Raw genomic sequence first — 21,925 nt, forward strand, 5'->3', positions numbered from 1 at the left:
AAAGCACTTGCTTGTTATTTAATTTTATTTTATGGTCATTATTCGCCAGATTGCTTATCCACTGAAACAGTGCTTATGCACAAAATGCTTATGCACAAAATATAAAGCTTCCATATCATTTCATATCATGTTGTCTTGTTTTAAAAGCCCTGTTTGCTTATCATGATTTGGAGATGCAGGAGTAGGGTTCATAATCACCCATCAGGCTTTATTTGCACAAATCAAGTTCAACAACACCAACACAACAAATATGGCAACATTCCTGTTAGCTTCATTGAATGATGGATTTGAATGATCTAAAATATAATCTGCAGAATTGGTTTGATACATCGGGGGGTTATCTCAACAGCTGATATTTCCATGTATACCCCTGTTCACCTGCTGGTTAATGCAAATATCTAACCTGAAATTTTTGTGGAATTAACTCCTCAACTCAAAAGCATGAAGACATGCTGGAGGTCAGAATGGAAAAGAAGAAAAATAACTATGATCCTTGTGGCTTTGACTCTGTATTGATTGTTGGTGCCAGTCGGGGGGGGGGGGGTGGTGGGGGTTCCTGGAAACTGGCAACCCTCTCATTCATAATGAAAGACATCCAGTGACTGAATCCCACCATTCTGACTGATGTGATTTGTGAATGTTCCTAATTTCTCAGGCTGGACCCAGGGGAGAACCTTGAGGAGAACCAGGGGAACCTGTTGCAGATCACAGAGCGGTTCTTTCAGGCCATTATTGGCTCCTCCAATGAGTTCCCACCGCAGCTCCGCAGCGTATGTCACTGTCTGTACCAGGTAAGTCGTCGACTCTGCTGCAGCAGTGGCTTCTGCCTGCTCCTCAAATGCTTCTGTCCTCATCTTTGTGTTGATGCAATACATTCCAGGTCATTGCTTCCCCCCACATCGATGCAGTGCACGTGCACTGCTAAAATCAAATCACACAGGATTGTAATTTCGTGTACTTGAGACATAAAGAGAAACTATTTCCACTCTGTAAACTGATACGGTTTCTTAAGAACTAGTGTAAGAACTAGCGTAAGACTAAGTGTAAGACTAAGTGTAAGAGGGCGCTTTGGTCAGCACATGAAAACAGCAAAAAATGTAGTGGGAATGAATGCGTGGGATACCAAGGTAGTTGGACACACGCTCGGGCCCCTTACTTCAAGTGAGAACCACTACCGCCTGTATACTAATTCAAAGGTACTGTCACAGAGGTACATGCAAGGTGTATCAACCAGTATAGCCTAAAAAACACCAGAGCTTTCAGTATTTCACTGCAGACCTCGTGCCCCCCCCCCATACCTTGCGGCTCTGGAGCTTCCTCACTACCTCAGTGAATACTGCCAGAAGGATGGGTTCCAACCTCATGTGCCTCCCTGCTTAAACATGAAGGGGTTGAGGTCCAAAGAAAAGCTGTACCTGCAGATTTTTTTTTGGTTTTGCCCATCGCCCTAAAGTTGCCTAAATAGCCTAAAGTTGAGTCAGGAGTTCCCCGGACAAGCCAGGTCCAGAAGCTTACTTTTTTTTTACTTGTCCACTACTACCACTACTGTCCACTACTACTGTCTATGTCGGGAGCAAGAAAAATGTAAACAGAGTGGACAGAACGGGTATTTGATGAGGTTGATGGCACCGGTAGAGCTGAGCAGCAACAAGCCAACACTCTGGGTGGGACACCCTTCCTGATCTGAAGCAGTCGCCCCCTTTCAGGTGTCCTAGTATTTGTCGTATGAGCGCTGAAGACCTCCAGTAGGATGATGGGAGTCGATAGGTTCCCCTTTTCCACCGTTCGTTTTTGTTAAGCTGTCCCACCTAGCCTTTTGGTTAGTCTGGATCCCGTGGCTATTTGCCTCCCAGGAGCATATAACTCCAGATGGCATATCCCGGGAGATCGTTAGCGCTTGCAAGTCCTTGTGCCACATCAGGAAGGCAGGAAGGGAACCAGGAAAGGACCGGGTCCTAGACCGGGGAAATTTGTTTCAAAATGGTCAACACGAAAAAGAAAGTAGACTATAATAGTAGGATGTAGGTGTGTCTGATTTCAAATTGTTTACATTTATTTTTTTACCATTATTCAGTTTATCAGTTTGTGTTCAGTTTTCAACAACAATTGTAGACACTCATGCAGTGTTTTAAAGCCCAGTAATGCAACACTGTGCATGGACACGTGTCTGGAGCAGTTTCAAGTCCTCCTTCCAATTTGAACATGAAATATATGTATGCCTCCAGTTATTCTAGGTTTGTACATTTGTTCAAACTGGTGCTGTAAACGTGATTGTGCTCATCTCTGTTCTGTAGGCTACTTGTCACTCTCTACTGAATAAAGCAACAGTTAAAGAAAAAAAGGAAAGCAAAAAAGCAGTAAGTTCAGAGAATCTGTTTTTTTTTTCCCCCATAGCTACTTTTCCCCCCAAAGCAAAACAGAGTTTGCTCTTAGTTTATTTGATCTATTTTATTAATATATACATTATTTTAACATGATTTGGTGTTTCTTTGGAAATGCTTTACTCTTTTGTACTTATCCAAGTTTGCATACTATCCTGTCTTAAAACCATCCTATTGTTGCAACTTATTCTCATCAATTAATAATTAACTACAGAGACTACTTGACTAGTCTCTGATTACATTGTAGTTACCCTATTTCTTTGCACATGTCATTCCAATAAATTATTCATGTCTTAATTTGTTTCTAGATTTATCAATGTAATAACTTAAACATTCATTGGAGACTTCATTGAAACAGATGCCTCAGATATGATAAATCATCAAATAAGACATGATGCATACAATTTATTGGGTTGCATATTGTAGATAAGTGTCTAGTTGTAACAAATATTTTAACTTAGGAAAGCAATTACTAACACTTCTTGAAAAATAATATATGTTCAATATGTATTAATTTCAGCTGTGTTTTGAGACCTTTAAAAGTGATTTGGAATTAGCTTTTGGGGTGGATAATATTTTGAGAAGCTAGTTCTGAGTAATTTAGGGAGGATGTTTGCTACCATGTCCAATGTTGTCACCCTCACTGCTTAAGTGCATGTTTATCTATTTTCTTGAGATTGATTCGGCACTTAAATAATAAACTACATCTTGCATAAGCTCAAGAGGGCTTCTGCCAGATGAAGGTTGCTAGTTCGATCCCTGGCTCCTCCTAGCCGAGTGTCGAGTTGTCCATGATAAAGACACCTTGCCCTGCATGATTAACATTGGCGTTGGTGTGTGAATGTGTGTATGAATGGTTGCTTTGTACAAAAGTGGCTGTAAATGTAAAACCATATTGTTGCTATCTTAAGGTCCTTCTTTACCAGACACGTGGCAAATTAATAAATCATTTTCCAATAATGTTTGCGCTGGCTAAAATGACAAATTGACTACCGGTCGTCAACTTACATGGCGTTGTGAAGACGAGCTTATGCTCCGCCCTTTCATCCAAAATATGTATTTGGAGAATTCAATTTATTCAAGTTTTACTTCCAATCCAAGTGTAAATCTGTATCGAATGGCAGATGAGGGGGATTATTATAAATGGGGGTGCATTCTTGAAGACATCCATTTTTTGGAGACATTAATTTTTGTTTCTCTGTTGAACTACAAGTTGGCTATCACTCTTAAGTTGGCTATCACTCTTAAGTTGGCTATCACTCTTAAGTTGGCTATCACTCTTAAGGAGAAGGTTAGTTGCCCAAGATAAATCTGTATGATGCGACCGCATACCTTCATAATATCGACTTGAGGGAAAACGAATGAGTCGAGATTTGTGAAAATATTATACATTTTAATATTCTGTGTAGAACTGTTAGGTGTTACATCTCTTCACCTTGATCTACCTGGCCATAAAGGAGATGTTAACAAAGAGGGGAATAGAGCCAAAACAATTGACTTCAATAACCACATCACGGCCATGGTAGGGAGAGGGAAAAGAGCTGTGGCACGAATGAAAGATGACAATCCGTAGCTCATCCCTTTATTATTGCATGTTCAGTGCTCCACCCTGTCCAACAAGTATACTGAGGTGACTACCACAATGATGAGATGTGTTAACTTTCTCAGGGCATCCTCTTCCCATCCACATTTCATGCTCAAGTAATTCCTCAGGGGTTGATGGCACAGCAATGGCAGGTTGTTGGAGAGCTTTTGGTCCTTCTGAAGTAAAATTGCATTTCTTGCCACAGAAGGTAACACCATTTTCATTGTTTTTAGAAGATGACATGGATATTGTGGCTTTTTGGTTGATGTCGCTTAAGATCTCAATTAACAGAAATAAAATCTACAGGGCAAGGGTACTGCAGTTTGTGACCTGATGAGCACTGTCCAGCAGAATAAGAAGTATCTCCTTTTTTTGACTGATTGTAAACTTCAGAATATGTTTTGACAGCCTCAGGCTTGGACAGCAGCTCACACTGTTAATTCAGAACCAACTTTATGAAGTACAAAAGCCTTGAATCCAAATGGGCAGATAGTTCAGCCTTCACCGCTCATCTGCAATATAATGGAAGGATCGGCTTTTGTTTGATCCTATAAATGATTGTAAATGTTAATATATTTGGCTTGTGGTTTGATTCAAATTTAAGTTATTTCTTAACAGAACTAAGTTTGTATATCCAATGTATTTGTTGTAGACACCCATCAAAGGGAACTTATGACTTATAAATATTCTGTTCATGATATCAAATCAGTGTATGAGGCTCCAACTGATTCCTTATAACATGTGGCTAAAATGTACAGTTTTTGGTTTCTGATTTGAGTATTTCCCCCATATCCTAAACGCATGAATATTAACAGACACTGGCATTAACCATCTAACTTGCAACCGTAGTCACAAAACTCATACATTTTGACCTGTTGGTATAAAAGTGATAAAGAGCAATTCAAAATCTTAGGTAGTGTATATCTTTTCTTGGTTCTTAAACGCAAACATTTTTGATCTTGTTAAAACCTGGTATGACAATAAGAAATATTTTGTAGTAATATTTAATTAGATCTTAAATGGGAACTGTCATGCTAGCCTATTTTTGTGTTCTGTCAATCCATGATTTTTGTCATTGCCATGACCAAAATAATATTTTTTTTGGCAGCTTTCCTAATATAGGTGAAATATGTGATGCGTAAAATTTATATATTTGTTAGAATTTGTTTATTGGGAGCCATTCGTAGACATGCCAGCTTGTTCACAACCGTTAAGGAGGAAATTGGTTTGTTTAGTGACATTTTGTGTGGATGATTGGTCAAACTCAAGGGAAACTGCAATGATTTGCCACTTCATGCAGAAGTTATTGGACAAAAAATGCAAGCTTGTGCGATTTTGCAGAGATTTGTAGAAGTTGCAAGAATTGAAAAAGTGAACCTGAATAATACTATTGGATAGTATTTATTCAAAGCCAATGTCATTACCTAAATTTACATATTGCCAAAAAGTACATGTCAAACAACCACAAATATATTTGCTTGGCAAATTTTCTTACATTTTTTTTTTGTTGTCCGCAAAGTGGAATGTGTCAAAATGTTTTGAAAAAGTGCTCATCTTGGACGCAGGCCATGATGATGCAATGAAAATTCTGATGCACTTTGGTGATCACAGTCATTGTACTGCTTGGCTTCATTATGCATGGTTGTACTTTTCCTGCCTCCTTGTTCACTAGTCATTGATTCAATCATACTCCCTTTACTTTTTTAGTTCAAACTTTTTCTCAGTCATTCATTAGCGCTGTGTTTATGGATTACCATGTTTTGCAATCCTATCCACTTTTTTGTTCATGTTTTTCATTTTTATTTATTTATTAATTTAAATGTTTTACTTGATCATTTTAATTATTCCCTTTAAAATTGAGTGGAGGACATTAATTATATTAAATCTTATAACTGCAATTAAAAGGGCATTAAAATTTATAATTTTAATGCCCTTTTCCATACGTTTCCTTCTCAATCCATGGTGTCCCCTTTTCACTACCTTACTTTATTTTATTGCCCTGTTTCTTGTTTCATCTTTTGGCTGATACATTTCACAATTTCCCTTTGGTAAATTGCTTTCTTATTGTTGTTTTTACCCTATGGTCCTCACCCCTAACTCGGTATGTCCTTCTATTCTCCTAAAGGTGGTGAGCCAAAGATTCCCCCAGAACAGCATTGGTGCAGTAGGCAGTGCTATGTTTCTGCGCTTTGTGAACCCAGCTATCGTGTCCCCATATGAGGCAGGGATTTTGGATAAAAAGCCCCTGCCTAGGATAGAAAGGGGTCTTAAACTCATGTCCAAGGTATGTCATATTGGAACTATTACATCGGTGGAAGAATGATATTGATGTTTTTTTTGTGGTTGCATGTTGTTGTTGACACCAATGACTTGACTGTTTTCTGCCTTCAGATCCTACAGAGTATTGCCAACCACGTCTTGTTTACCAAGGAGGAGCACATGAGACCATTTAACGACTTTGTAAAAAGCAACTTCGATGCAGCCAGGCGGTAAGCTCACTAGGAAGAACGCGTTCTAGTTCTTCTCGTACTCTTAACTGGTTAATCAATTGGGTTATTGTACCATAAGCATATATATATATAACTGGGTTTTAGAAAAGTAACCGATACCCATGCAGTTGTGGGCTTTGAATGTAAAAAACGTAATAAATTATAATGTCACAAGATGCAGATAAATTCTAAAATTACCAAAGGATTTATTGATTTGCTGCTTTGCATGCTTTCATAATGTAGTGATTTTAGATGTCCCAAACAGGACACTGCCATTAAATGTTTGACATTTCTCATTCTCATTTCTTTATTTAAACTGCAAGATGGAAATCACCATGCATTACAATAATATATATATAGTAGGGCTGTCAAGCGGTTAAAAAAATTAATCTAATTAATTACAGGCTCTGTGATTAATTAATCTAAATTAATCACATACTTACATTTTGCCGAGAAAGTATTTCAAATTAATTTAATTCAAATTATGGCAGATGAGTGATTCAATGAATAATAGACATAATATACTTTAAAGTTCAATGTCTCTCCTATTTTTAAAACATGTCTTTCATTAACATACGGTGCATTTTAAGAGCAAATTAATAACATTTCCATCTCACTCAAGATGCATTTCAGGCAAAAAATTTACAATACTTGTTTTGACTTTAACACTTTTTTCGTGAATACTGTATGTGTCAAAAAACAAAATAATTAATCGGTGTTCATTTTTGTAACGCGTTATTTTTTTCTGTGATTAATCAATCTAAATTAACGCGTTTATTTGACAGCCCTAATATATAGTAATGTTCCTCTTACTCCTTCATGGGAGTACGATTTACCATGTGGCTTTACTTGTCATGCTTGATCTGACCGGATCTGAATAGGCCACACTGGCCGTCTCCTGCAGGAGAAACCCAATAAGTGTCTTAAGTCACGTGATTGAGCCTATGGCTCATGGAGGAAAGCCCTCGGATTGGACGTATTATCAGTTATTGTCATTTTCTTACGCTGTTTTGCAGATTTTTCCTGGACATCGCATCTGACTCGCCTCCCAGTGACTCTGTGAACCACAGTCTCTCCTTCATCAGTGATGGCAACGTACTAGCCCTTCATAGGCTGCTGTGGAACAACCAGGAGAGGATTGGACAGTATCTCTCCAGCAACAGGTCAGCGATGATACGATATGGAGACACACACATGAGATGTTAACTGAAAAAAAGCATAATGCTGGTACTATACATGTTGGGAACCAAACGAAAGACAAGTAATCATTCATTCTTTCACACAAAGCATACATTGCTTCATGCAGACAATCCTCTCCAACACCCGGAAAACGTTGTGTAATTACCTCATTACTCAAAATAACTGCGATGTTAATGTTGATAATCCATCAACATTTACTTCACTTTTTTGTAATGGTGACTCATGATTTGACAAACACGTCATTATACACACCCTCTCCAGGCTCGTGTGGCTCCACTTTTGCGCCATGCTTCTAATCAATATATCAAATCCCTCCCTCCGGTCTTGGTTGCACAGGGACCACAAGGCAGTGGGGAGACGACCGTTTGACAAGATGGCCACCCTGCTGGCCTACCTTGGACCTCCGGAGCACAAGCCTGTGGCTGACACGCACTGGTCCAGTCTCAACCTAACCAGCTCAAAATTTGAAGAATTCATGACCAGGTGCGATTTGGTGCTAATAAAAATGTTCTCATCATTTTTTTGCTTTGGTCTGCTTTGTTTTGATTTGAACAGGTTTTAATGTGTGTGTTTTTTTTTTTTTTTACAATATCTTTCTAGGCATCAAGTCCATGAAAAAGAGGAGTTTAAAGCGCTGAAAACCCTCAATATATTTTATCAGGCCGGAACGTCCAAAATGGGAAACCCCGTTTTCTACTACGTTGCACGCAGGTAAGGGCTTTAATACACATTGCATCTTTGAAGAAATTGACCAAATCGTTGCGACAGGCTAATTGTGTGCCCTGCTACTATAGACTGGGCAGCTGTTGAGGAATTGTTGCTGATTGACTTTGTTAAAATATCTTGTACAGCTTTTAATGATCACAGAACTACTCAAGTACCTACTGAAACTATTCCTACTTCCAAAAAAGAGCAGTTTATTGTCTGTATTTTTGATACCGACTTATCACAATCATTTGGGTTGAACTATCTATCTGCCTATGATAGATGAGCCTCTCATCAATCATACACCCTTTGATTACTCTTAATGTTTCAAGCAACTCAAGTAGAAATCCCAATTGAGGTACAGTTGTGTTTCTCTGCCTTGCAGGCCATTTGCTCTTATCATTGCAAAATATAGATTTGTCTACCTACTCTGTTCAATATGTACATAAAGACAATGGGCATGCGGCCATAATGCAAGTGCTTGAACATCTTGCATGCAGTGTGACCGAGTGAATGTGCCTGAAGCACCCACGTGACCAAAATAGTGAACCCACATGCTATTTCTGGGCCATTCACTCTTGCTTGCAGGGCTACAAATAACCGGGAGCTTACAAATACAAATTGCTGTTCATCTCAGGAACACAACTTAAAATCAAGAAAGTATTCCAGGAAGCTATTTTACGCTGGGTAAACTCGCCCGATTATGTGCCCCGTTAACCCGTCCGACTGTGGTGATATGATTGATTATCAAAGTAGTAGTCCCAACTCCCATTTTCAAGCTTCTTCTATGACTTGGTTTGCGTGTACGTTTTAAATAAAACCACTGCTGCAAATTACTCAAATGGCTGATTTAAAAGTTATGTGAAGACTTTATTGTAAAAAAAAAAAATTGCAGACAGTTACCAACATTTTGAATTGTTCAATCATTCACAATTCCACTTGACAATGAGCTGTAAACTAAGTAGGCACATATAACTCATTTTATTTTACAATTCAATAGTTGAATAAAGATTTTATAATATACTGTAAATTAATCTAATTTCATCATAACACGTATGCCTGGCCTACAGGAAAGAGCAGTTTATATGTTGACTGTATCCAATGTTGTGTTGGTCACACGTCCAGAAACACCAGAATACACCGAACACAGAAGAATATATCGTAATGGGATTCCCCTCTTCATGCTCTGACCCTCTCCTGGAGAAGCACAGGCCCATGTTCTCACTAAATTGTGCACACTTTTAATGTTATTTTTCTTTTTCTTCCAAAAATGTTTTGTGCCGGTGAAGGGGGTACTCGGCTGCAAAAATATCTTGAAGGGGGTACTCCCCTAGTAGTAGAAAACGTTTGAGAACCAATGCTATATGGAATATAAGCAAAGCCACAAATGCCCTAGTTTGCATTAGTCGTCACAATTGGTTTTACTACTTCGATTTCTATGCAAAGACTTATATTTCTGTATAGTTGGAATGTATCTATACTGAAAAAAAGGTAGTACACTTTAATATTGAGTAAGCTAAAATTAGCTGACAAAGTAGTAGCTAAACCATGTAAGGGAAGGAGGCTGAGAGAAATGTATACTTTTTTTTTTTAAATTAAGATCAAGGTCATGATTTCGTTAGCAGTTGCAATATGATCTTGGTTTGTGTGGTTAGGCGTCGTTAGTGCTGACCTACATAACCCGTTCAAACCACCAAGGGCGTGTTCTCCAGCTCCTTGGAGTCCCGGCGTGTGTCGCTCATGTTGGAGATCTGCATTCGCTCGGCCATTCCTTCAGGGTCACGCCCTGCTGCCCTTTTCCCGCCGTGCTCAAGCTCGTCCTCCCGTCGTGCGTTCACGTTCTCGTCGTCCTGCGTGGCGTCCCTCTCGATGAACGGCCTCATCTCTTCGAGCACTATGCTGGCGTCGCACGGCCCCTCCAGCCCGCCGGCCTCGGGCAGCGGGCTGCCGGAGCCCCAGTAGTCCGAGCTGCTCACCAAGTCCATCTTGCTGTGTGACGGCCGAAGTGCGCCTATCCGCTTCTGTAGGCAGCGCACTTGACACGCCAACACCAGGGTGGACACCAGGAGACAGACGATGACGCCCACGGCTGAGGCGATGGCCACCATCGCCATCTTGTTGTCAATTAGACAATCTGCCACTGTGCCATTGGTCGTGCTATTAGAGTCTAGGAAAGGATATAAGGTACCCATCGGCTCTTGCTTATCAATAGTGGAGAGTGAAAAGCCTGTTATAGGAACGGGAAATGTAGTGGTAAAAAACAATGGCAGGTGGTTCAGCAGTAGAACTGAGTAGATCAAGGTTGTAGAACTCTCCATTGTGCTCTGGCATAAAGAAAGGAATTGTGTGTATTATTATTTGCAGCCAAATGCATTGCAAGTCCCATCATTTTATAAAAATGTGATGTAAGTACCTTATTCAGCAGAACCCTCCTCAATTCTGTGCGCTCCTGGAAGATGAAAATCGATTGTGTGGAGTCCAAAGTTCATAAGATGCTGTGAAGGCGCTTCATGGACACTCTCTCAGGCTGATTCAGGGTTTCGTCAGGCCTGTTTTATAACAAATCAAAAAAAATGAGGGGATATAAAAAGAATATGCACATGTTAGTTTGTTCTTTCAGTTGTAATTTAGTTGTTTTGTTGCAATTTCTAAATACATTCTGCTTTTGTTCAATTTAACTGACCCATGATTTTGTCTTCCCTTCTCTTCCCTCCTTTAGGTTCAAGACCGGACAGATCAATGGAGACCTCCTCATATACCACGTCCTACTCACCCTCAAACCCTACTACGCTAAGCCTTATGAGATTGTAGTGGATCTGACCCATGTTGGGCCCAGCAATCGCTTCAAGACAGACTTCCTCTCCAAGTGGTTTGTCGTGTTTCCAGGCTTTGCCTACGAGAATGTCGCAGCGGTCTTTGTCTACAACTGTAACACCTGGGTCCGGGAGTACACCAAGTACCACGAGCGTCTACTGACTGGGCTGAAAGGCAGCAAGCGGCTACAGTTCATCGACTCTCCAGCCAGGCTGGCTGAGCACATTGAGCCCGACCAGCAGAAACTACCAGCAGCCACGCTGGCACTGGAGGAAGATCTCAAAGTGTTCCATAATGCACTGAAGCTGGCCCACAAAGACACCAAAGTCTCCATCAAGGTAGTTAAGGAGCTTTCATTTCATACTTTTTGCTGTTTTTTTTTTTTTACCATTACTGCTCAATCATGAATACAATTTTCCAATATTTACTTTCCATTCATTGACTTTTTGTGTGACCTGGAACTTATATTTACATGTGTGTACTGCGTGTAGTTTCTGCTATGCATTGTTAAACAAAACTAGGGCTGGCCCCGATACATCATTTCAGGCTTCAGATAATCCTTATGGTTCCGATAGATATATTCGATTTTTACATTTCAAAATTGAATGAAAAGATTTAAACATTTATGGATGGACTTTTCAAACGACACCTTCACCTCTTTATAGAGGTGTAGGTGTCAACCGTCATCCATCAATCCATCCGGGCCTATAGTATATAGAATGTTTTATTGATGACTAAACTAATGATTTAAATTGTGAAAGCACTTGATCAGGCCCACAGGCTAACCACCTATGCCGTATGCTCAATAATTACACTATTCACATTTCCTAAAACTTTCCTCAAGTTTTGAAGTGATTTAGGACACAATCTGCCCCATGGTATGCACGTTTCTGCTGACAAACTTTGCACTTTTTCGTACTTGACACCATCGGTTAGTTTAAAGTGCTCCCATACGGCCGACGTCTTCATCAGCTGAAAAAACGGCTTTGTCAGTGTTGACGATCAACATAACGTCCCATACCAAAACTTACTAAGGATCATTTGGTTACGGAAACACTCGAGGCCAAAAATGAACATTAAAAGTAATCCATGTTGTCCGTTTGTCAGGTGGGCTCCACAGCGGTGCAGGTCACGTCTGCGGAGAGGACGCGCGTCCTGGGCCAGCCGGTGTTCCTCAACGACGTGTACTACGCCTCCGAGATCGAGGAGATCTGCCTGGTGGACGAGAGCCAGTTCACCCTGACCATGGCCAACCAGGGCACCCCGCTGACCTTCATGCACCAGGAGTGCGACGCCATCGTGCAGTCCATCATCCACATACGCACGCGGTGGGAGCTGTCGCAGCCCGACTCCATCCCCCAGCACACAAAGATCAGACCCAAAGACGTCCCGGGCACCCTGCTCAACATCGCTCTGCTCAACCTGGGCAGCTCGGACCCCAGCCTGCGGTCAGTCACGTGGAGAGGACGTTGGTTCACGGAAAAGGGGCTGTGAACCCAGAGCGGTTTTATGTATTTCTTTGTAAATGTAGATCGGTCTTATGTGATCTTTAACATAGTAAACTATGCTATGTTATCACAGTTACTGAAATAAGACCATCTTTTAGAGAAAACGGGAGTAAAATCCCGTTCTCTCCAGACTCTCCACCAACCCGTATAGTGTGTAGTGTGCCACTCCCACCTAGAACTCTTTTTTTATGTGTTCACAATTAAAAATGTTATGAACAAAAATTGTTCCTCAAAATAATGAGTGCGTCTATGTGTATGTGCGTCTATGTATATATGCATGCATGTATACGCACTTAATCTTTTAATTTTATATATTGATATAAATGAATAATTTTGTTATGAAAGCATTGCATAATAATGATTTTTGCGGTGATTCCTTTCAAGTGTCATTTGCTGTCGTGTATTCGTTAAAACCATTGTTCTGCGTTCCACTTTGTCCAACAGATCTGCGGCCTACAATCTGCTGTGCGCTTTGACCTGCACCTTCAACCTGAAGATCGAAGGCCAGCTGCTGGAGACCTCAGGCCTTTGTATTCCAGCCAATAACACGCTCTTCATCGTGTCCATCAGTAAAACCCTTGCAGCCAACGAGCCTCATCTGACATTGGAATTCCTCGAGGAGTGTATATCGGGCTTCAGCAAGTCCAGTAAGTAAAAAGAGGATCATGTTTGATTTGAGTATATTATCATTTTCTAAATGTAACAAAATAGACACGATTGATTGAAGCCACCAAAGTCATCGACGCACCTGGTTACCGTTTGCACGACAAATTGTAGGCAGGGAAAACGTTAACATTATCACCCTTACCCTAACCCTATTATCAACATTAAGATCATGTTAAAATATAAAACAAAATAATAATCTTGATGTACACATAAACACACAACAAAAGACCACCAACAAAGTGGCCTTTGTTTGCCATTGAAAACGGAACATCTGGGGAAATGACGGTCGTGTTTGATGGATAGATTCGAACTATTGTGATGCGTAAGACTAGCTCCGTCAATACAGCGTGGTTGGTACCTCGTCAATCCCCGTTGATAAAAACAAACAAAAAAAAACAAGCACGGGTACTAGTGATATGGTCTTGTGGGTGTCCCAGACCTCACTTTAGTCAACTCGCCCACAGAACGGCACTGCTCACTTTTGGCGGGAAGAATATGCCTGGACGCTACCCGGTCGGTTCGCATCCAGGAATAATCTTCCCACCAAAAATTCTCGCCAATTGTGTGCATCACAGATTAAATTTGCCCTTTGTTGGTTGTGTTATCGCTGTCATATTTGTAAATTGTTTCACAGCCTTCACAGATCACATCTACAATATTCTTTCACTATCCCTCCACTCTTTCCAAATCTATCCTCCACTGCGTACTTTGTTTCTAAGCCCATGGATTTAGTTTTTTCGTGTGGTTCTTGTGGTAGTCTCTTGAGGTGGCTGTTCATATTGTATCACAAGTCGTTTTTTTTTTTTCTTAAGTATTAATGAACACTTTGTGTTCCTCCTCTCAGGTATAGAGCTGAAGCACTTGTGTCTGGAGTACATGACCCCGTGGCTCCTGAACCTGGTGCGCTTCTGTAAGCACACGGACGACGCCAAGCGCCAGCGAGTCACCGCCATACTGGACAAGCTCATCACCATGACCATCAACGAGAAGCAGATGTACCCGTCCATCCAGGCCAAGATTTGGGGAAGTTTGGGACAGGTATGAGTTTCGACACTCTCCGCGCAGAAATCTTTTGAAATGCATGTTTAAATTTTTTTATTATTATTATTTTTATTTAAAAGTTAAGTACGCTGTAGCACCAAACAGAAGCTAGCCATTGGCAGGTCCTATAGGGGTGGGATTATTTAACAGGAGATTATTATTATTATTATTATTATTAGGATTTTAAAAAATCGAATGAATCAAAGTTATGTTCGCTGTATGAGTCAACCTCACCTTTTTGTTGGAAAAGCCATAACATGAATGAACGTGAAAGTGTAATGTACTAAATTTTAGTACCTGAATATATGCTCATTGACCATTTATTGGCTCCTAGATAACGGACCTGCTGGACGTGGTGTTGGACAGCTTCATTAAGACCAGCGCTACGGGGGGCCTGGGCTCGATCAAGGCCGAGGTCATGGCTGACACCGCGGTGGCCCTGGCTTCAGGGAACGTTAAGCTGGTCTCAAGCAAGGTGAGAAAAGTCTTTTTGTCTACTGAGAGTTAATTATTAACAAAAACAACAACTGCTGTTTATAAAATAGAATCAAACATCAATTGAATCCAGAATAGATGCAGCATAAGTTACAAGGAATGCAATTGTATCAATAAAATTAACTATAGTAACACATTAATCACATTATCAACTACACATTGACAATACATTAGACAAAACATTTGAATAACACACTTACCCTTCAAGGAAATACTGCCAGAATGTTACATTTGAAATGTCCCTTTCTGACTTAACATATCCAAAGTAGCAAAGTAATGGTCCGTCATTTATTTAGTGTGCTCATCAGACCAATTCACCCTCCAACTGAGCTAAATCGCCACAATGGAACCGACTTACAACACAAAAGCCTGGCCCTTGCCTCTGTTATGGCGCACACTATAGCAGTCTTGGTGAATGGGAGGCATTGTGAAGATGGTTTGCTAAATAACACATGAAGCTCAAGTGTTATTTGAGTTGTGTGATTCATTGGTTATTGGTATTTGATTTTACGTTAACTGATGACACGCCGAAGGTATTTTACAAGATGCATTGGTTCTTGCTTTTACGTCTGTTTTGATCAAATGTACCAGCCACAACTGATGTAATGGCAGACAAACAGACACAACACAATGGCTCCTTGTTTCTTCTTGTCCTTATGTCACCCTAACTTAGAATTCATAGTCATAGAATTGCTATATTCCCTTGAAATTCCACGTGAAGTATCATACCATCCAAAATAAATTCTGGCGATATTTCCTTGTACTACTTCTACAATAAAAAATTATTCAATAGTATTTGATTATTGTTTAAAATATATGATTATATATTTGATTATATATGATATATATATATGATTGTAAACGTAGTTATAAATAGTAATAAAATATTTAATTATTTTTATTATTGAACATAATATTATTTTAAAAATATTTCATGGTCACACTCTTTATACACACTTTAAAGGCTAGTGTTATTATTGCTTTGAGATGAGAAAAAATTATCCAATTTAATCGACATAATGCCTATATATTTGTACTGTATTGAAAAATATCCCTTGAAAAAAAAAACGGAAAATATCCCAAGATATTTCTCAAAATAAAAGTAATCAGATCATTTGTGACTCTAAACATGTCATTCTATTCTCTTTGTGAACATCCAATTATGTTTGAGTGGCTTCCCAAAGTAAGGCTTTCACTCGTTGCAGTGAGGTTGTCGAAGATAACACTTCTTAAATTGCGAAATGTTTGCTACCCTTTTATCATTGAGTGGTTGGAAAGTTGTCCCTAAAGCTGATCATCAATTGAATCACACCTGTACTGGCTCCTCCCCCCCCCTCTCTCTCTCTCTCTAGGTAATCAGTCGGATGTGCAAGATCATCGATAAGACCTGCCTGTCCCCCACGCCGACGCTAGAGCAGCACCTCATGTGGGACGACATCGCCATCCTGGCGCGTTACATGCTGATGCTGTCGTTCAACAACTCCCTGGACGTGGCGGCCCATCTGCCCTACCTCTTTCACGTGGTGACGCTGCTGGTGGCCACTGGACCCCTCTCCCTCCGGGCCTCCACGCACGGGCTGGTCATCAACATCATCCACTCCCTCTGCACGTGCTCCCAGCTCAACTTCAGCGGTGAGGTCACACTCCCCTGACTCCTGACCCCTGAGCTCAAGTTCTGTGATCTCAAAAAAAACGAATTTCTTTCAAAGACTACTATCCTGTTTTCCTTTTTCATTTACATTTTATTTTAAGTAGCATTGTTGTACTGGCTAAAAGTCTAATCCTAGTGTGTAGCAGTTGATTGGTTTTTGTTTCTTGTTAGTTTAGAGTTGATTAGTTAATGTGTTAATTACTAATCCATTCTCAAACCCCAAAAAAACAAAAAACTAATATAAAAAAAAAAGTTTTAATCAAAGGACGATCGATGCTCTGTAAAAAAAAAAACATTGTTAAAATGTGCACTTTGTGTTTCCATTCTCTGACCATTTCTCTCTCGTCTTTCAGAGGAGACGAAGCAGGTGCTGCGACTCAGCCTGACAGAGTTCTCTCTGCCGAAGTTCTACCTGCTGTTCGGCATCAGCAAGGTGAAGTCGGCGGCAGTCATCGCGTTCCGCTCCAGTTACCGCGACCGCTCCTTCTCCCCGGGCTCCTACGAGAGGGAGACCTTTGCCTTGTCTTCCCTCGAGACGGTCACAGAGGCCCTGCTTGAAATCATGGAGGTTTGTGTCACATTTACATAAGTCACAAGTTCGGCCTTTCCCCTGTCCTTATGGCGCTCCTTGCGATTTCCTCAGTCATGATGCATAGGTCCGTGTACTTTACGCTGCTTTTCTTAATGTTCATCATTTCGATCTCCTCGCCAGGCGTGCATGAGGGACATCCCAGGCTGCAAGTGGCTTGACCAGTGGACCGAGCTGGCACAGAAGTATGGACAGCTACAATCTTTTTTTTTTTTTTGTATTTGTTGAATTTTTTTTTTTACCAGGGCTGAGAATAACGTGTGTGTGTGTGTGTGTGTTTTGGCCAGGTTTGCCTTTCAATACAATCCATCGCTCCAGCCAAGGGCTCTGGTTGTGTTTGGTTGCATCAGCAAAACGGTGACCCATGGTCAGATCAAACAGATAATCCGCATCCTCAGTAAGGCCAGCCCGTTGCTTAGCATCGACCGGGTGAGTCTTCTCGCACTACCTCGTTGTCCAACAGAACGCCCAAAGTAAATTGCTGTAAATAACTCAACCAGAGTTACATACGGAAACAATAAGTACACTTGCTTAATGTCCTGCGTTTCTTTACAACAATGTTGTAACCCAGGGTCTGGAGAGCTGCCTGAAGGGGCCAGATAATTACAACAGCCAAGTGTTGATAGAGGCCACAGTCATCGCATTGACGAAGCTACAACCACTGCTCTGCAAGGTACGGCCAAAGCATCACAATCAAAGCCGGACAAACAATGTGTTCATGTGATCGTGGAACATCATCACTGTACACGCTTGACTTCTGCCGTCAGATGCCCGCATCGGTTTACACTAAGAGCGAATGTTTAAAGAAAGTTTAAAGTGGCTGTTTCGCAACATCAAGGGTGCTATCGGGGAGCTTTAACTATCTCGAAACAAAATATTGAAAAAAATGTAAAATGCGACCTATGATAAGGACCTGAGCAGAAACGTACACAATTAGTACGATACTCACTTAGGCCCTCTACAGAACTTCAGTTCACAGCCGTTCAGTTACACGTCGTCAGAAATGTAGGCCTACACAGTTGGTAGATATGAATATGATCTGTCGGCTTTAGAATTCAATGAAGACATGAAGTCCATCTGGTGAACTTTGCCGAGTGTTGTCGGGTGGGGGGGGCCTAACGCTTAATGTTTGCCATTGTGTGTCCGTCTTTGTTTTTCTGTACTAGGAGTCTCCCATGCACAAGGCTCTGTTCTGGGTGGCCGTGGCTGTGCTGCAGCTGGATGAAGTCAATCTCTATTCAGCGGGAACGGCCCTACTGGAGCAGAACCTCCACACCCTGGACACGCTGCGCGTCTTCAACGACAAGGTAGCCGGCAGGAACACACACACGCGCCACCAGGTGTGATTTGAGTTGGCCGTCACAAGCACACATTTCCAGAATCGACCCTATGGCGGCATGGCGTGTTGGAGCGTCCCGCGGGACGTATGGTCTGGGTGGTAGAACAAGGGCGATCTCATTTTACACTGGGGGGGGGGGGGGGGCGGGGGGGCAATTAATGCTATGACTTTATGTGACTTGCGTAGCTATGTTTGTAACAAATAAATACTGGGAACCATTTAAATTTTCCTCTTCCCTTTTTCCTGACTAACCAGAGTCCAGAGGAAGTGTTCATGGAGATCAGGCATCCTTTAGAGTGGCACTGCAAGCAGATGGATCACTTTGTGGGCCTGACATTCAGCTCCAACTTCAATTTTGCACTGGTGGGCCATCTCCTCAAAGGTAAAGTGTGTGTGTGTGTGTGTGCGCATGTGCTTATAATATTTAATTTATAATACTTTTATCTTATCCCCTGTGGTAAGTTGATTGTGGGATTATCACTGACATCATCCAACGATGACATATTTTGCTTAAAATCAACTCCCCCACAATGTAATACATGCAAAAGGATTGCAGTCTGCGTTTCTTAGTTTTTAAGCACAGCCTTTAGTAAATCATACAGTAATGGCCCGCCCAGGGGACACCTCTAGCTCTCTGAATTACTCACAAAGTTCACACGTGAACTTCGCCAGCAGTGACGGAGCTGCAGAGAATTATGAAGAAATAAAACTGCATGTTTTATCTTTTAGGTTATAGGCATCCGTCCCCGACCACGGTTGCGAGAACGGTCCGCATTCTTCACACACTCCTGGCGCTCATCAGCAAGCATTTGAAATGCGACAAGTTTGAAGTAAACACCCAAAGTGTTGCCTATTTGGCTGGTATGTATACACTGTTGTCCATTCATACCAATGTGATGATAATACCTATGACGTAATGACCGTTTCAGATTAACGATTTAACACATTTCTGTTGTTGTTTTTTTTAACAGCTCTGCTGACGGTCTCTGAGGAAGTCCGCAGTCGCTGCAGCCTGAAGCACAGGAAGTCACTGCTGCTGTCGGGCCTGTCGCTGGACACCGTTCCGATGGACACCTACTCCAGCCACCTGGCTGAACCCAGCTGCAGGTAGAGCCAACAAACAAAAGTCCAAACTTTCAGGATTTTTCCGATCACCTCTTAAAAAGTGAGAACTCTGCCGGCAGACAGTAGTGCTAATACCTAATACTACAGTACATATCAGGGTTTGTCCGCAATTACAATTGGCCAGTGAATATCAGTCTTGAACGGTAAATCTTTATTTATATTATTTATAAATTAAAGAAACCCAACATTGCAATATGAAAATATGTAACAATTAAAATCATATTTCATGTTTTTTTTATGAGCATACATTGACGAATTGGCGAACTGTCAGTGAATATGCGTTAGAATGCATTGACCTAGCCTCCTGTGACAAACTCGACAACCACAGAGAGCTCTTCGTAGTCTTTTCGTTTACAGTAATGGCCAAAGAAAGAGAAGTTCTTAGAAAAACCCACTACTGACTTAATTTGGAGAGGAATCTGTGGAGAGGAACATGGAAAATGTTGAGGCAATACTAGCAAAAGAAAAATGATGACAAACTATTCTTTCAGGCCGGCGTGACTGGAGATATTCACATAGCTTAGATCTTTATTTATTTATTTTTTTCTCTATTGTACGTTGTGATTTTTTTTTTCCCCCCACATCAATGAAATAATTACAAATCTTGGAGCTAATTTTAACTTCTAGGAAGGAGGAGGAGTGTTGTTCCCATGGTTACCGCTCACCTACTTTACTTTGTGACATTCTTCATGCACGTGTTTTTGTATATTTTTTGTATGAAATGGGTCACAGACTGTGGCTTCTCAAGGATCCCCAGAGGCTAAACCCTCTCTTAGACGTTGTCGTCTGAGAGCTAAACGTGCCAGAGCTAAAACGGGCAATAATGCATCTGGTAAAAATGGTTGTTTTCATTAACATTAACTATTGTAGAACACAAAAAGGTGTCAACATAAAAAAAAGGGTGTTGTTTTTTTTTTTGCTGAAGGTTAGAAGGCATTTTGTACAAGCTCTCCCTCTGCGCTTCCTCTGCAGAACCTTGCGGGAGAATCAGCCGTGGACGTCACCAAAGGTATCGGAGCGCTATCTGAACACACACCTGCCCACCCTGGGCCAGATCAGCCCCCGCACGCGGAAGTCCATGAGCCTTGACATGGGCCAGCCGTCACAGGCAAACACCAAGAAACTCCTCGGTAGGACTCCCCCTTTCGCACGGGTTAACCAATGTCGTTTCTTGTGCAATAAGAATTTTAAAACATCTGAACTTTATAATATAAGGAATGATGAAGATTGTATCGGTGTGTATCTGCGGCTCATTCATCTCATCTCGTATGTAGGTACGAGAAAGAGCTTTGATCATCTAATATCGGATTCTAAAGCGCCAAAGAGGCCTGAAATGGAGTCCGGCATGACCACCCCACCAAAGATGAGACGCGTGGCTGAAAACGACTATGAGATAGGTGGGGAGAGATAAGAAATGTTCTAGAGTTTTCACTAGGAAATACGGCTGCTACTTCCAATTTTGGGCTGCATTTGTCAATGAATTAATTTTGTGATAAACACATTTCCCCCCCCCATCTCATTTTCTTCACCCAACTCATGCAGAGACCCAAAGAATGGGCAACTCTCACCTCCGCAAGGTGTCTGTGTCCGAGTCCAACGTCCTGCTGGACGAGGAGGTGTTGACCGATCCCAAGATCCAGGCCCTGCTTCTCACCGTGCTGGTGAGGATGCAAACCTCCTCGCCAAGTTTAGCGTGACGTTAACTGAGTTTGATTAGTGTGACTTGATACCGTTTTTTGTAATGTAATAATGTACTGCTTTTCCAGGCCACCCAAGTGAAATACAGTACCGATGACTTTGACCAACGTATATTATACGAATATCTCGCTGAGGCCAGCGTTGTCTTCCCAAAGGTCTTTCCTGTGGTGTAAGTACTGAAAGTACATCATTCAATCACGAAATTCATCCATTAGATGAAAGGGCTGTATGGGGTGAGCTGCTTTCAGCTGTCAGATTGTTTGGTATGTTAAAGTCCTTCTAAGACGCTCTTATTAGACGTCAATTCTTACCACTTCAGTGATGGACTGGTATGCCAGGTCACAGAGGAAAAGATCAAGTTGGCTTTAGAAATGTATGCAGTAACTTATGTTTTTTTAATGTTTTTTAGCACTGGTCTACACTTAAATATAAATTTTGATATTTTCGATAAACTTTTACCGTTTTAATAGCTAGTAGCCTATAGACATTTTAGGACGTCAGTCTTTGAACAACTGAAGGCCGTGCACATGAGGGGAAAGTGACTACTGCCCAGTGAAGGCTAGACCGATCCAACCTGAACTGGAACTGCTTTCAGTCTTCCACCATTTTCGTTGAATGTTTAGAGAAGTCCTTCCCCGT

At 41.2% G+C, this 21,925-nt stretch overlaps 2 protein-coding genes across 5 annotated transcripts in view; one reads left to right on the plus strand and one right to left on the minus strand.

The window, feature by feature from the left end:
- The window catches only part of nf1a (neurofibromin 1a), a 55,232-nt gene that overhangs the window by 27,025 nt on the left and 6,282 nt on the right, over window positions 1-21,925 (plus strand). For 2 of the 3 annotated variants that reach the window (XM_084467021.1, XM_084467022.1), the window contains exons 29-53: window positions 656-791; window positions 2,295-2,357; window positions 6,092-6,250; window positions 6,358-6,455; window positions 7,472-7,618; window positions 7,992-8,138; window positions 8,256-8,366; window positions 11,080-11,512; window positions 12,282-12,622; window positions 13,127-13,329; window positions 14,193-14,386; window positions 14,724-14,864; window positions 16,237-16,516; window positions 16,889-17,103; window positions 17,248-17,309; window positions 17,412-17,553; window positions 17,696-17,797; window positions 18,291-18,431; window positions 18,719-18,845; window positions 19,193-19,324; window positions 19,435-19,570; window positions 20,561-20,718; window positions 20,863-20,985; window positions 21,131-21,249; window positions 21,355-21,455. In XM_084467021.1, the coding sequence (XP_084323147.1) occupies window positions 656-791; window positions 2,295-2,357; window positions 6,092-6,250; window positions 6,358-6,455; window positions 7,472-7,618; window positions 7,992-8,138; window positions 8,256-8,366; window positions 11,080-11,512; window positions 12,282-12,622; window positions 13,127-13,329; window positions 14,193-14,386; window positions 14,724-14,864; window positions 16,237-16,516; window positions 16,889-17,103; window positions 17,248-17,309; window positions 17,412-17,553; window positions 17,696-17,797; window positions 18,291-18,431; window positions 18,719-18,845; window positions 19,193-19,324; window positions 19,435-19,570; window positions 20,561-20,718; window positions 20,863-20,985; window positions 21,131-21,249; window positions 21,355-21,455 (4,011 nt within the window). The remainder of the gene's footprint in view (window positions 1-655; window positions 792-2,294; window positions 2,358-6,091; window positions 6,251-6,357; window positions 6,456-7,471; window positions 7,619-7,991; window positions 8,139-8,255; window positions 8,367-11,079; window positions 11,513-12,281; window positions 12,623-13,126; window positions 13,330-14,192; window positions 14,387-14,723; window positions 14,865-16,236; window positions 16,517-16,888; window positions 17,104-17,247; window positions 17,310-17,411; window positions 17,554-17,695; window positions 17,798-18,290; window positions 18,432-18,718; window positions 18,846-19,192; window positions 19,325-19,434; window positions 19,571-20,560; window positions 20,719-20,862; window positions 20,986-21,130; window positions 21,250-21,354; window positions 21,456-21,925) is intronic. The other variant, XM_084467023.1, reaches the window with a different exon arrangement.
- On the minus strand, window positions 9,213-15,255 carry LOC311342212 (uncharacterized protein). 2 transcript variants are annotated; one of them, XM_084467024.1, is made up of 3 exons: window positions 15,085-15,255; window positions 10,774-10,909; window positions 9,213-10,684 (listed from the first exon to the last, which is right to left on the minus strand). In XM_084467024.1, the coding sequence occupies exon 3, from the start codon at window positions 10,676-10,678 to the stop codon at window positions 10,046-10,048; it is 633 nt and encodes a 210-aa protein (XP_084323150.1). In that variant the 5' UTR covers window positions 10,679-10,684; window positions 10,774-10,909; window positions 15,085-15,255; the 3' UTR covers window positions 9,213-10,045. The 2 variants fall into 2 exon arrangements, with proteins under 2 accessions (XP_084323150.1, XP_084323151.1); XM_084467025.1 differs by having other exon boundaries at window positions 9,213-10,527; window positions 15,085-15,211.

This window comes from Micromesistius poutassou (genome assembly GCF_964030765.1).
Source record: "Micromesistius poutassou genome assembly, chromosome: 4".
Classification (NCBI taxonomy): Eukaryota; Metazoa; Chordata; class Actinopteri; order Gadiformes; family Gadidae; genus Micromesistius; species Micromesistius poutassou.

What these genes read in the sequence shown, in the direction of transcription:
- LOC311342212 (XM_084467024.1), bottom strand. Translation starts at nt 10,678, where the DNA reads ATGGAGAGTTCTACAACCTTGATCTACTCAGTTCTACTGCTGAACCAC.